The 13,028-nt window shown below is 38.3% G+C and overlaps 2 protein-coding genes across 14 annotated transcripts in view; one reads left to right on the top strand and one right to left on the bottom strand.

Moving 5' to 3' along the window:
* The window catches only part of LOC101846449 (kinesin-like protein KIF15), a 36,967-nt gene extending 26,712 nt beyond the window's left edge, over positions 1-10,255 (bottom strand). For 3 of the 4 annotated variants that reach the window (XM_035971731.1, XM_035971733.1, XM_035971734.1), the window contains exons 1-9: positions 10,133-10,255; positions 6,618-6,685; positions 5,460-5,649; positions 5,058-5,134; positions 4,358-4,395; positions 2,381-2,481; positions 1,699-1,878; positions 768-869; positions 391-498 (exon numbers count right to left, since the gene is read on the bottom strand). In XM_035971731.1, the coding sequence (XP_035827624.1) occupies positions 391-498; positions 768-869; positions 1,699-1,878; positions 2,381-2,481; positions 4,358-4,395; positions 5,058-5,134; positions 5,460-5,649; positions 6,618-6,640 (819 nt within the window). In that variant the 5' untranslated portion in view covers positions 6,641-6,685; positions 10,133-10,255. Of the gene's footprint in view, positions 1-390; positions 499-767; positions 870-1,698; positions 1,879-2,380; positions 2,482-4,357; positions 4,396-5,057; positions 5,135-5,459; positions 5,650-6,617; positions 6,686-6,814; positions 6,941-10,132 lie in introns of all 4 variants that reach the window. The other variant, XM_035971732.1, reaches the window with a different exon arrangement.
* LOC106012769 overlaps positions 10,246-13,028 on the top strand; it is a gene marked incomplete at its 3' end in the record, with an annotated part of 6,079 nt that continues 3,296 nt past the window's right edge. The window contains 2 exon segments of one of the 10 annotated variants that reach the window (XM_013086669.2): positions 10,246-10,348; positions 12,337-12,402. In XM_013086669.2, coding sequence (XP_012942123.1) covers positions 10,277-10,348; positions 12,337-12,402 — 138 coding nt within the window. 10 annotated transcript variants of the gene reach the window in all.

Below are 13,028 nucleotides of genomic sequence, written 5' to 3'. Positions count from 1 at the left end.
CTAACCCCAGTCCCAGCCAACATAGCATTATTTCAGAAAAAGAGGCATTCATTCTAAAAAGTGATGTAGTATCTTTGTAATGTAGCTTTGATAATAACATATACCAATTTTTAAAGGTAAATTAACAAATAATAAGAAAATTAAAGTTTAATTAAGTTCGCTAATTTCGAAAAATGCACGAAATTTGTACCCCCCGAAACTGAGAATATACGCTCTTGGGACGGAGGGAGGTACAAGCACTGCTGAAAATATATGCGCATGGGGCTGGAAGGGTTAATAAATGACATGACAAATTTTGTTGTTAGGAAAGAACAGCAATTTCTCACCATCACTAATTAAGCATTGAGCAACACGTGAACATCACAATGAGCCAAGCCAGAATCTTTTTACCTTTAGGCGAGTTCCTCCAGTATTTGTGTCTTTCTGTCTTTCTGATCCAGCCAGATCAACTAGATTGAGTTGAGATGTTCTGATATTCTGAACGCCACAATCATCTTCCTGAAATTTTTTAAGTAACATTATCAATATGGGTACTCTTAACTCAATTGTTTTTGCAGATTTTACAATACATGTTCACATCAAAATCCTCCAAAGTGATGAGAAATTACATTCTAGCATGATATTGCTTTTTTCACTTCAGTTGTGTCTTTTACTTACATAAAAAGGTCTGAGTAGTTTCATATATCAAGAAAAACTTAATCTCCCAAAATAGACAAATCAGCGTACATAGACGACACTTTGAGAAAAAAGAAAATTGTCTTTTTCACCTTTGATTCTATTGTGACTGTAAAAACAGCATGAGACCTTGAGCTTTCCCTGTTCATTGATGTGGCAGCCACTCTTCTATTCAGCCATCCCATGATCAAAACCTGAGAAATAAGAAAGACAAATTTCAGTTTTAGTAGAGGTTTTACGGCGCTCGCAACTGCATGCGGTCATATGAGCGCCAAGGGGTGGATGTCAACAGAGAAGTCCTAACAGGGAATCAGGCTTACTCTGCTCACCTCTCAAGCTTCAACAGCACAAAGTCTGCTTCGACTATCAAGGCACCCCGGAAATAGAAGGCCACAAGAGTGAGACAAACATACCAAAAAAGTAGAGGGAAAATGACGATAGTAAGGATTAGGAAAGAAAAAGCAGCAGTTCCCGTTGCAGTCCAGGCACAGTTATGAGCATGACATTGATGAATCAGCCCATTTACAATTATACTGTGCATAAAACACGTTAATGTCCCGCCTTTGGGAATGGCCTAAAGACACTTCAGTCAGTAGCACCGCCACGGGGGGAACAAATTTAATTATACTATAAGAATATCCAAAGTCCAACTTTAAATTGTATGTCAGCAAAATATATTTTTTCACCTGGAATAAAAACTATATGTTTGCTCTTCTTTTATCATTTTCAAACTTCAAAACATAAAAAGTAGAGTTTCAAATCAATCTACATATTAAAAACTGAGGAATTTCACAACAAAAAGAGATGAGTTTTCATATTTAGGAAATATAAAAGTGTAATTTCAGTCTCATGTTTTCAATCTTCTTCTAATTTCCTTTACTTAATTCATATACAACCCACCCTGAACTACCATTTTCTTCTTCCTCATATACTGACATGCAGCCAAACCAAATCACTCATAAAACTAAAAATCTTCATGACCATATGTTATTCAACCAATGCAAATGTAGATGTCTTTTTCACCTGATAGGCGTCACCAGGGTTGCAGATAACTTGCTCTATCAAGCCATCAACAAACACTCCTTTGTTCATGTTTTCTCGTAAGTGAAGGCCCTGGGAAGCCGGATCCAGGAGGTCGAAAATTTGCTCCTGATAAATTTCCAAGAAGGAACATCGGCACAAGAACTGTTTTTTAGTGCCATGCTGGAAAAGGGAATAGAAAATAGCAGTTAAGAAAAGGAATAATATGAACTGCATTTCACTGCAAAACTTACTGTTTCACATTCTTCTTAACAAGCAAATGTTTTGTCAGTTAACAAAAACAAAAACTTATTCTCAGCATATTTCTCAAAGCTAATAGAATGACAACAAAAGTGGATAAAAGTAACAAAATCTTAATCTTAGAGACAATGCACTGCCAAGTTTGAAATGTGCCAAGACATAAATATTTAATTACTACGAGGATGTATATCATTTTCTGTCTCTCACTCAAAAATTTATTTCTGCCATGGAAAAAGCTTGAATCTTATTAGTCGAAATCAGTTGAACATACTACAATCATCAAAGTATTTACAATGAAGGTGGATATATTTTACTGGTGTAGTGCTGCACAGCCACATATTAATTTCTCAAAGAATTACAACAAAAGTACGTGAAATTATACACCTTGATTAACTTTACATGTAAAAATGAATGCCTGACTTACTAGTTCTGCCTGGTGGGCAATAAGGTTGAAGAGGTATTCAAAACTTCGAGGAATAACACCTCGTAGCTCATGCTTGAAACTGTCAGAATTCTCAGAAGGACCTGGAAGAGTACCAGATCTTTTAAAGGTATGTTCTTTTTGTTTAGTAGAGTTTTTACGGCGCTCGCAACTGTATAAGGTCATATGAGCTAAAAGGGCTGGATGACAATAGAAAAGTCCAAACAGGGAATCAGACTTACTCTGCTCACCTCTCTAGCTTCAACAGCACAAAGTCTGCTTCAACTATCAAGGCACCCTGGAAATGGCGGGTCACAAAGAGTCAAGAGAGTGACAAACATACAAAAGAGGTAGAAGAAAATGACAAAAGTAAGGATTAGGAAAGAAAAAGCAGCAGTTCCCCATATGCAGTTCAAGCACAGTTATGAGCATGACATTAATGAATCAGCCCATTTATAATTCTACCGAGCATAAGAACATGTTAATGCCCCCCCCCCCCCTCCCCCTCGGAATGGCCTAAAGACACTAGTCAGTAGCACCACCCGGGGGGTGACGTATGTTCTATAAGTGTACAATAACAATGCTTTTTTCAAGGATTACAACAAGAATGTTAGAGTTATAACTGTTAGCAACATCAGAAACTATGTTTCAAACCACTTTAAAGTACACTGATGATATTCTATCATCCTTCTTATATTTAGAGAAAAACAGCTGAGATGAAGAAAAATGTGACCACAGATCATTTGCTTTAGGAATGCCCAATGCAAGACCGACTCAAAGCAGCCACATGGCCAGAGCCATTGCCTCTTAGAAGCAAGCTCTACAGTAACTTGGGAGCCATAATAACAAGAATAACAAAGAAGATCAACAACTAATAGGCTGTGAAAACTAACTAAATTTATGGTTACAAGGCAACTAACTCTTCACAGCTGACACAACAAAAGGGCATAAGTCTACAACAAAAGGGCATGAGAGTCTACAACAAAAGGGCATAAGAGTCTACAACAAAAGGGCATAAGAGTCTACAACAAAAGGGCATGAGAGTCTACAACAAAAGGGCATGAGAGTCTACAACAAAAGGGCATAAGAGTCTACAACAAAAGGGCATGAGAGTCTACAACAAAAGGGCATAAGAGTCTACAACAAAAGGGCATAAGAGTCTACAACAAAAGGGCATGAGAGTCTACAACAAAAGGGCATGAGAGTCTACAACAAAAGGGCATAAGAGTCTACAACAAAAGGGCATAAGAGTCTACAACAAAAGGCAATGAGAGTCTACAACAAAAGGGCATAAGAGTCTACAACAAAAGGGCACAAGAGTCCTTGTCGTAAGACAATGACCTTGTTTTTCAGGAAATTGCTAAAGAACACTCACATTATATTACATATCAAGCAAATGTTGTATATGCCATCTTGTCATCAATTTCATGAGAGGCAATTGACATTATAAGATTCGTGAAGTCCGGCACAAATATTTCACATCATAAAAGGCACTTTGATTCCAATTACAGTCGAAATAGTCCAAAATGGACACCCATTGTCAAGGAGAATAGTGGTTGTCTTAGGCAGGTGGACATCTAGGACAGTGTCAATACAATTTTTTTAAACGTAAGGTGGGAAGTTGTCATCTCTACAAGTGATTGTCTTGGACAGATGATCATTAGATAAGCTTGTACTGTCATTATATAAAGGAAAGAAATATGAAATTTAAATTCATAGATTTCTGTTGATGTCAAGCACAAATAATCATTTAAACCTGAAAACAGTTCCCACAATATGAACTAATAATAATAATAATAATAAATTGCATTTATATAGCGCATTTCAACAAAGAAGTGCTCAATGCGCTGTACAATAATACAAAGAACATATGCAGTGCAAAGCTCCGATAGTGATCCTCTTTCTCTCTCTCTCTCTCACTCTCTCTAGCATCACAAAAGGAGGAATAATCCTGTCAAGAAAAGCCCATTTTTTACTTACCAAGCATTGTGAATGTTTTACCAGATCCAGTCTGGCCACTGTGAAATAAAGACAATTTTAATTGAAAAATAATACTTCATGTACATGTGCGGTTGTTCAATTATTCAACATTTACAGTACCGTAGGCTCATAAAGTGAAAAACCCTCAAGTACAACACCAGTTTAGAACGCTGAATTCGGGGTAGAAATTGAAAATGCATACAGCTTGCAGCTCGCAGTAACAGAAAGGGGTAGATGTGAAAACAAACTTTCAAAAAGTTAAAATTACCGCAAGAATGACATTTCTAACTCTATACTGTCGGCAATCATAGCCATTTGAGAAATCTCTAAACAGAAAAATAAATCAGGCGATCCTGCAGATTTTGGTATAAGCAGACTCCCTTGTTTATCATATTATAAACCCATCTGGATGCTTCGTTTGGAGACAATTTGCCAGCAGCAAAAAACAATCCCCCCTCCCTTCCCCCCCCCCCCCCCCCCCCCCGAAAATCAGATGATTAAATCATCAATTAGGAAACCAAAACAAATTAAAGCACCACCCCTTTAAGTGTGGTTGAGCATGACCTCAAAGATCGAAAGGAAAAATAAACATATTAGAATGGAGCTGTCTAAAAACATGTAAAGCAACGGTCTTAAACACTTCATTGACACCACACACATGCACAAACACTTTAATTCAGCCCTTAAATACAAGACTTACTAAGCAAAGATAGTCCCATTGTAACCAGCAATGCAACTTTCTATGATCTTCTTGCCAACAATAGAGAATACAGCTTCCTGTCAAAGAAAAATACAAGAGTAACAAGGTAAGTTGCACTTCTGAAAAATAAAGTGCCTCCTGCCAAAACTAATTTCATCAATATCCTGAAAAAAAACAACATGTTTACCAACCGGTCACAAGAAGATTTTGGAGTCAAAATTATTTTCTAGGGCCGACGGTTAACCTATAATCAGTTGCTTAATCACATGTAGCCAGTTCCAACACCTGTAATGCATCAGACTTTCATTCTGACCATGACCTCACCGGTCAGATACAAAAGGAACTGACAACTTTTGGAACAAAAGCATTTAGTGAAAATCTGACATCGTCCATAATAATTACCTGGGTGATATCTGCATCAGCAACATTGTCATAGGTGAAAACCTTTGGCTCTGGTTTTGTTCTCAAAATGACAGCATTATCTGCAGTATTGACATCTAATACTCTGGGTGCAAAGTCATTTTCACTTATGCTTGGATCTGGAGGTCTCACACGAAGGAAAATTTTTATAGAGTCTCCTTCCGATGAATTGCTGAAAGATAATACAAGAGCAATAATTAAAAACAAAAGCCTAGATGGAAGGGATCAAATTTCACACATTACCCCTTCAAAACACCAGAATACTTAAATAGCATGATTTTAAAATCAAACCATTTTGATAAACTCAATTATGGTCATGCTAAAACTAGCTGGAACACCAAAACACTTTAAAAAATTTGATACATTCTCTTATAATTTTATAGAAATCTGATGACAGTATTGACAGCAACCAGAAAAGTTGTAGAGATTGACCTATTGATTGTTAATGTTTTACCATCCTTTTGATATAATTTGAACCACCACGCGTGACTTCAGGGTACCACCATTGCATCACAATCTTTAGCTTTTACAAGCTTTATTCAAAACATCTCATTTTATTTTTCAAGTTCAAAAGAAAAAGTTAGACAAGTACCAACTAAGAGTATTGAACCTCGCCCAAATAAAACAAAAACATACAAAAAAGCAAAAATTATAACACTGAAAAAGTGTCATGCCCCCTCTCCCATCAAGAAAATGTGGGCTTTTTTGTGTAAAATATAATGCAAGTGTTCTTATGCTCCCATCAACACAACTTGGGAGTCAAAAACGCCAAAAACAAGAACAACAATCTACAATACTGACTCAGTAATTGCAAAACAATTATCTTTATGATGGTTGCAGCTCTAAAAGCATGAGCTGGAAAGAGTGTCCACTGATTCACGATGAGCTTGTTTAGTTTTTAGAAGTTAAGAAGCAAGACCAGTTCTCAAGAAATTGTTCAAAAATAGCATGCTTTAAAGAGTTAAAAATGTGCTTTGATTCTTTTCAAATTTCAACCAAGTAGTCTCTTCTTAAAACAAGACTATAAAATACATCCACCCAAATTATGCTGAAGCAATTGTAAAGAATACAAAACAGCAAACAAGGTTTCAAATCACTGAAATACTTTCAATACTGAATCAGAATTAGAATGCTTACAACCTTGAAGATGACAACGTGTCCATGATGCAGCAATCAGGATTCACACTTTGACTGACTAATTACGTAATCTGTCAAAAGAATATAAGATAAATCTTTACTGTCCAGATCCTGGCACATTGGTTTGGTGTTTCACCGCGTGCACACGTACACACAAACACACACACGCATAACAAAGAAAAACCGTCAAAATCACTCACTATGCCATGGTCAACACAACACACTGCTCAACTCAACTGCAACACAACAAAGTGGGCTCTGCCAATACAGCCAGAACTAGACGTAGTTCATGTAGATTTGTAGATTCTATCTAGATGAAAGATGATCTGTCAAAATACAAATTGTACAGAATTGTAGAAGTAGGGAAATGAAACAGTAAAAAATATAGTCTAGTATGTATGATGCTAATTTGTTTTGCATGGTAAAAAAAAATTAATCAAATTATTACAATAATTTCATAGCAACTAGGCTTACAGTTACAATTTGCACTCTGACACTGATAAAACTAAACAAAAACACATCATAAAATATAATATATATAATATATAAGTGATGATAGTGTCTGTGGTATATGCTAGTAGTACAGCCAAAGCTAGACCTAGATGATTTGTAACCAAAAAAAATAATTGTAGAGTCAAGACATTTGAGGATAATAAAATACAGTCGAGCCTGTGCAAGACGAAATCACAAGGGAGCCAGAAAAAAATCGTAGTGACTATTCGGACTCGAATAGACAAAAATTATGTTCGGACACTAAATTGAGTCCAGCATGAAGTCCGTTCCGACTTCTGACCCTTGTTCCTAAATATTTCCAGCATTTACAAAAATTTTTTCAATTATAAAGATAACAGTCCAGACATGAGCTTTAATAACCAGTTACTAGAGATGGGTCGGGCTCGCAAAATCAGCATCCGCGAGTAACTACTCACTGACACTACCCGCAAACAAGCGGATGGGTAACGAACCGTTCGCTTGTGAAGAGTAGTTTGCTACTCGCTACACATCGGACAGAGACAACAGTTCGTTTGGCGAGCAGGCGGACGGAGACTCCATGCATTCGAGCGGGCGCACAGACGGACGGGGAGTGAGTCCTTCTATTGCATATTACTTACACCCCCCCCCCCCCCCGAAAACAATCACCCTCCTGCCCCACATTGTAACTAGGCGTTCATGGCGGAAATTTCTCTACCCCCCCCCCCCCCCCAAAATAGGGCCTTTGGGAATTCTTTAAACTTTAAGCTTCGACTTCCCGATAATTGGAAGGTAAACAGTGTGCCCACACACAAGGTGAAAGGTTACACACATAGTAGTACTACATAACCAGCCTCTCTCACTCCCTGTGGCACCGCTAGTGGCTTGAAACATTAGGTCTAATTAACAAACAATAGACGATGGGTCTAATCTTGCATCGAGTATCTCGTTTGCAGCTTGCTAGAGTTCGTCCGTTCGCCCGCCCACTCGGTGAATAAAATTGTGGAGCAGAAACGAACTGACTTGAGGCGTGAGGTCTGCTGAGAGAGTCAAATTGTGGAGCGGACCCAAAAAACGAACTGTCTTGAGGTTTGCAGTTCGCTCTCATGGCCGTCCGTTACCCGCTCGCTCAGACTGAGTCCGCGAGTAACGAGCCCGTCCGTCCGCTCGCCCCAACTCTACCAGTTACTAGACCTATAGATCTAAACAGGTCCTCCCTGCATCATTTAGTATGCACAAAACGAGTAAGTCGAGCTGACCGTGCCGGGGGACAAAGTTAATTATGTCGACCAATGAGATTGCGCATAGCGATATCGCAACTCTCGGTCTGCGGGGGGAAGAGGCCACGGTTGTCGCTTTTGCGCGATGTGCTTTTTTCTAATTACAGAAAAACTAGATCTAGACGTCTCTAACACACAAAAAAAACAAATTAAAAATGTGGAAAGACAAATGGTGGTGGAATTAATGAAGACTGCCATTGGATAGATCTAATGACAGTGCAGTCTTTTGACTTCTGACACAATGTGACAATTACACAGCCCTAGTAGGCAATTCTAGTTCTAATTCTGGTTTTATGTAAAATCCCCCGACGATATTATTTCCTTACACTCACATAACTCACCAAGAAGCTGAGTCCGAATAAATAAAACATTTTTTTCGGACCTGAGTCTGAATAGATTATAAAAATTATGGAAATCCAGGAAGAGGCTAGCCGTACTGCTAGCCGTACTGCTAGACTGGTTAGCTAGCTGTACTTAAGTACGGCTAGACAGCTGGGTTAGCCGTACTTATTTTTAATATAATGATGGCTAGACTGACCATTTTAAAAAATAGGCCTACTATAAATTTTTAGTTTGCAGTACCTAAAGTATTTGAGACGAAACCAGGTGCCTTAATGACAGTGCATGTATTTTAAACCTTCTGTTTTCTAATGTTAATAGGGCCTAAGATAAGTACGGCTAGACTGGCAGTCTAGCCGTACTTAAGTACGGGTAGACAGCCATGCTAGCCGTACTTGGACGGCTAGACTGTCAGGCTAGCCGTACTTTTAAAATTGATTGCTGAATTGTAAATGAAATTTTTAGTTTGCAATGCCTAAAGTATTTGTATTTCAGACAGAACCAAAAAGTGTCTAACTGACTTGCATGTATTTGAACCAGAATAATTAAGATCTAGATCTAGATCTAATGAGACCTGTGTACTTGACAGATTTGAATCAATAGGGCCAAACCTAGATCTAATCTAAGTACAGCTAGACTGGCAGTCTAGCCGTACTTAAGTACAGCTAGACTCTCAGGCTAGCCGTACTTTCAAGTACAGCTAGTCACTTCAAAAAATTATATTCGGACTCGAGTCCGAATAGAGCAGGCCAAAAAATTCCATCTTAGTATTCTTAGCCAGGGGAATTTAGGGGGAGATGCAGAAGGTTTTTTTTTTCAGAGGCAGAGGCCCAGATGGTGGAATCAAGGGTCGCTTGTCCAGTTCAGCTGGCAAGCTGGGGTCAAAACTTTGCACCTCCCAACAAACAAGTGCTGTCCTCTCTGATAATGACATCATGTGTCAGTCAAACTTTTGAACTTTTGAGCATACTAATTTTACATCCCACTCAAAAGTCCCTTCTTTATTGCGTAGGCTGGGGTGGTTGCTTGTAATGTTACGGAAGTCCTTCCGAGGGATGGGGTAATATTAACCCCCAAATTACACCCCTATTCCCCTTCTTCACCTTGCTGCATAAAAGTTAGAGTAAACGTAACCAATTTGGTTGATCTAGATCTAGATCTAGATCTAGAGTTTTATTTCAAATCAGGGCTGAGCGTGCAAAGCATTTTGAACACCTCTATACTCTATGACAACACCGGCGAAGATGGAAAATGAAAAGCCAAGAAGATGGGAGTTCCGAGAAGGGGGGAGGGGGGTATCTTTTTAGACTTTTTATAGAAATATAAATGAGACAATGGTGTACACTTTGAGTGGCTCAGTTGTTCACATAATTAATTCAACAAGTTTTTACTATCAGATCTAGAATCTACATCGCCTGACAACTTAACCTTCTTCTCCTCCAGCCTTGTTTGTTTACTTTGGAGAACTACTGTGTGCAGTCCTGTTCACTGTTCCTTTGAATTCACCGCCGCTCTCGTAGATTTTCTCGCGAACTCTCGCGACCGTCGGGCGTTAGCACAGAGGGTAGCTAGATGGCAGTTGCTCGGATCCAGCAGTTCCGCTGGTGGGTGGTTCCCCCAAAGTTTCTAGGCCAAGGCACCGCGGTAGGCTCTTAGGCCAAGGCCCTGAAAAGGCCGCCTAGCCTAATACACGACATGATGTCTGCAGAACAGAATGTATTGTTTCCAGTTTGCACGATAGCAACTAGATATCTAGATTCTACTTGTCAAATGCCTTTTTGTTTCACGATAAACTAGGTCTAGATTGTACATTAATATCAAATTCTTTTTTTAAAACATATTATTTTAATTATACGCATGTATATGTAGCTAGCCTACTTTAGTTTAAATGCCCAAATTTGAAGCATGTATTATATTATCGGTACATGCCATGTACACAAATCTGAACATTGTTAATATTATGCTCTTGGTATTTTGTACCTGAAGTTCACGCCTTCAGGATATACAACTGATCACGGTTAATTTATACTCTCAAATGCCAAACAAATCACCTACTCACACGTACACGTACACGCACACACGCGCGCGCGCACACAGAGGGAGAGAGAAGAGGGGGGGGGGGGGGCAATAAAAAGCCTAGAGCCAGCGTGTACGGTGTCGTGAAGTGTGATAAAATAATAATGTAAAGGCCTAATAATAATAATAATAATAATAATAATAATAATAATAATAATAATAATAATAATAATAATAATAATAATAATAATAATAATAATTATAATATTAATAATAATAATAGACTGGCATAGCTGAAACGTAATTTTTATGTACTGTAATTATTATATTATTATATTGGTTGAGGAAAGTAAAAAAGGGGGAGGGGGTGGATATTTTGTTTGTAGTACCGGTATATATTATATTGGCGTGGTGAGGGGTGGCGGGGTCTTTTTAAAATTAACAACAATAATTGTTCTTTGTTAGGAGGGGGCGCTTGGGGTCTTAATTTATAATCATATTATAGTCTATATCATATGAAGAGCAGATGTATTGCCAAGGGCATCATTAGAAAATAATACACTGACACTGGGGATCGACATTAATACATGTAGCCTAGGCATGAGCTATAATCATTTCGACCTCTTCAACTTCAAAGCACAGACGGACTCTTGTGGGGCCTTCAATTCCCGAAAACAGCCATCGACGCACTGGATTATAATTGACACCACGACGCAGCATATGGGCCATGGGTACAAAATTTGTAGCCTACTTTTTCATAGAGCTAATGTAACAAATAAATCTCACTGGTTGTGTGGTCTTTTGTCTTAAACTTGTATCACAATCCTTGACATTAAATGCTGTTGAAACCACGGGCCTACAAATCAATGCTACTATTGGTGCAAAAATCGGGATTTTCCAAGATTTTGGCTGAACGCGCCTCTGTCGCGGATCGATTAAAAAGAAAAAGAAACAAAAAAATAATAACTTAATTATCCCCAAACGCCAAACATCAATAATTATAAGCAATAAGTGAACTGTGTAAACTTGTACTTTTTAACTAGCGCATCAAATGACAATAACGATATCCGAGCCCCATCAAATTATTCGCACTAATTTAACCTTAAATACGATGTTTACACGTCTGCATTACTCGGAATAAGACTAGGGCTGTACGTAGCCTACATAATTATAACAAGGTAAAAGACCTATTCAATAAAAGACCCAAGCCGAGGTCATAAAGGGGGTAAATGTAAGTTTCCTAGTCAGGAAGATCTCGACTGTTCTCAGTCTCAGAGACAATAGAGTGCACAAGCGGCGTTATCAGCAGATTGTATCGGAAAGCTGACTCCCCGCCAAGAATGTGTGCCGAGAGCTTATTACGTTTTAGGTTCCGGGGGACAATGTTTACACTGACCGAGTTCGTGTACAATATAAGTGTATTGGCGGGTTTGGTCACTCATGCTGGAGTTATTCATAGTCATCAGCTGTTTCTCCGCACGTGATGTGATTATGCTAGCGAGGTTATAAATAGCAGTCGCTGAGTTTCTTTCTTCAATTCATCAATAACGTTTGTATCGTTCGGAATTGTTTCTCTCTACACTCGTGATCAATAAATATATAAACACAACATGAAGGACATTCTGTTGCAATGCGCAAAAGTTCTTTGGGACTTTTCGAGAGTAAACCATGTACTGAAGAAGGTGAGTAAAACTATAACGCTGTTGGCAATTACTCGACCAGACTATTGACATTTCTTTTAATTTCAAACATTTGCTTTGTTTGTAACCCACGCTTACATTGACATACAATTATAATGTTCTCGTTCTTCGTCTTAGTTTTTTTCGTTTTAATTAATAACCATGTCCACAACACTTAAGGAAAAGAGATGTATTTTTGGACGCCTTTTAAAACCGCTTTCGAAGATGTAATATTAATAGTAATGACAATGCATGTAATAATCATTTTTTAAAAGCGCTTTCATCTCATCATTGTGTGTGGGTGGCCTTGATCTACAAGGTTTGTGTAGCAGCCTATGTGTATACACCTGTTTGTTGTTGTTGCTTTTTTTTTTTGCACCGAATTGTAGGCCTATAAGTGAATTCTAACATTTTTCTCAAGAATTCTTCTTTTCCTACCTATCTAACTCTAACCACTGGTTATCCATTTTTATTTTTTATCTTGAGCAACCTTCTAGCTCACACGGACATACGAAACACGCGCTCGAGCGCGCTTACACACACAATGGGAGCGATGACATGCCTGTTCTCTCTCTCTCTCTCTCTCTCTCTCTCTCTCTCTCTCTCTCTCTCTCTCTCTCTCTCTTCTC

Source organism: Aplysia californica, unplaced genomic scaffold (genome assembly GCF_000002075.1).
Source record: "Aplysia californica isolate F4 #8 unplaced genomic scaffold, AplCal3.0 scaffold00490, whole genome shotgun sequence".
NCBI classification, from domain to species: domain Eukaryota; kingdom Metazoa; phylum Mollusca; class Gastropoda; order Aplysiida; family Aplysiidae; genus Aplysia; species Aplysia californica.
The sequence above is the reverse complement of the archived record's forward strand: the minus strand, read 5'-3'. Positions and strand labels throughout refer to the sequence as shown.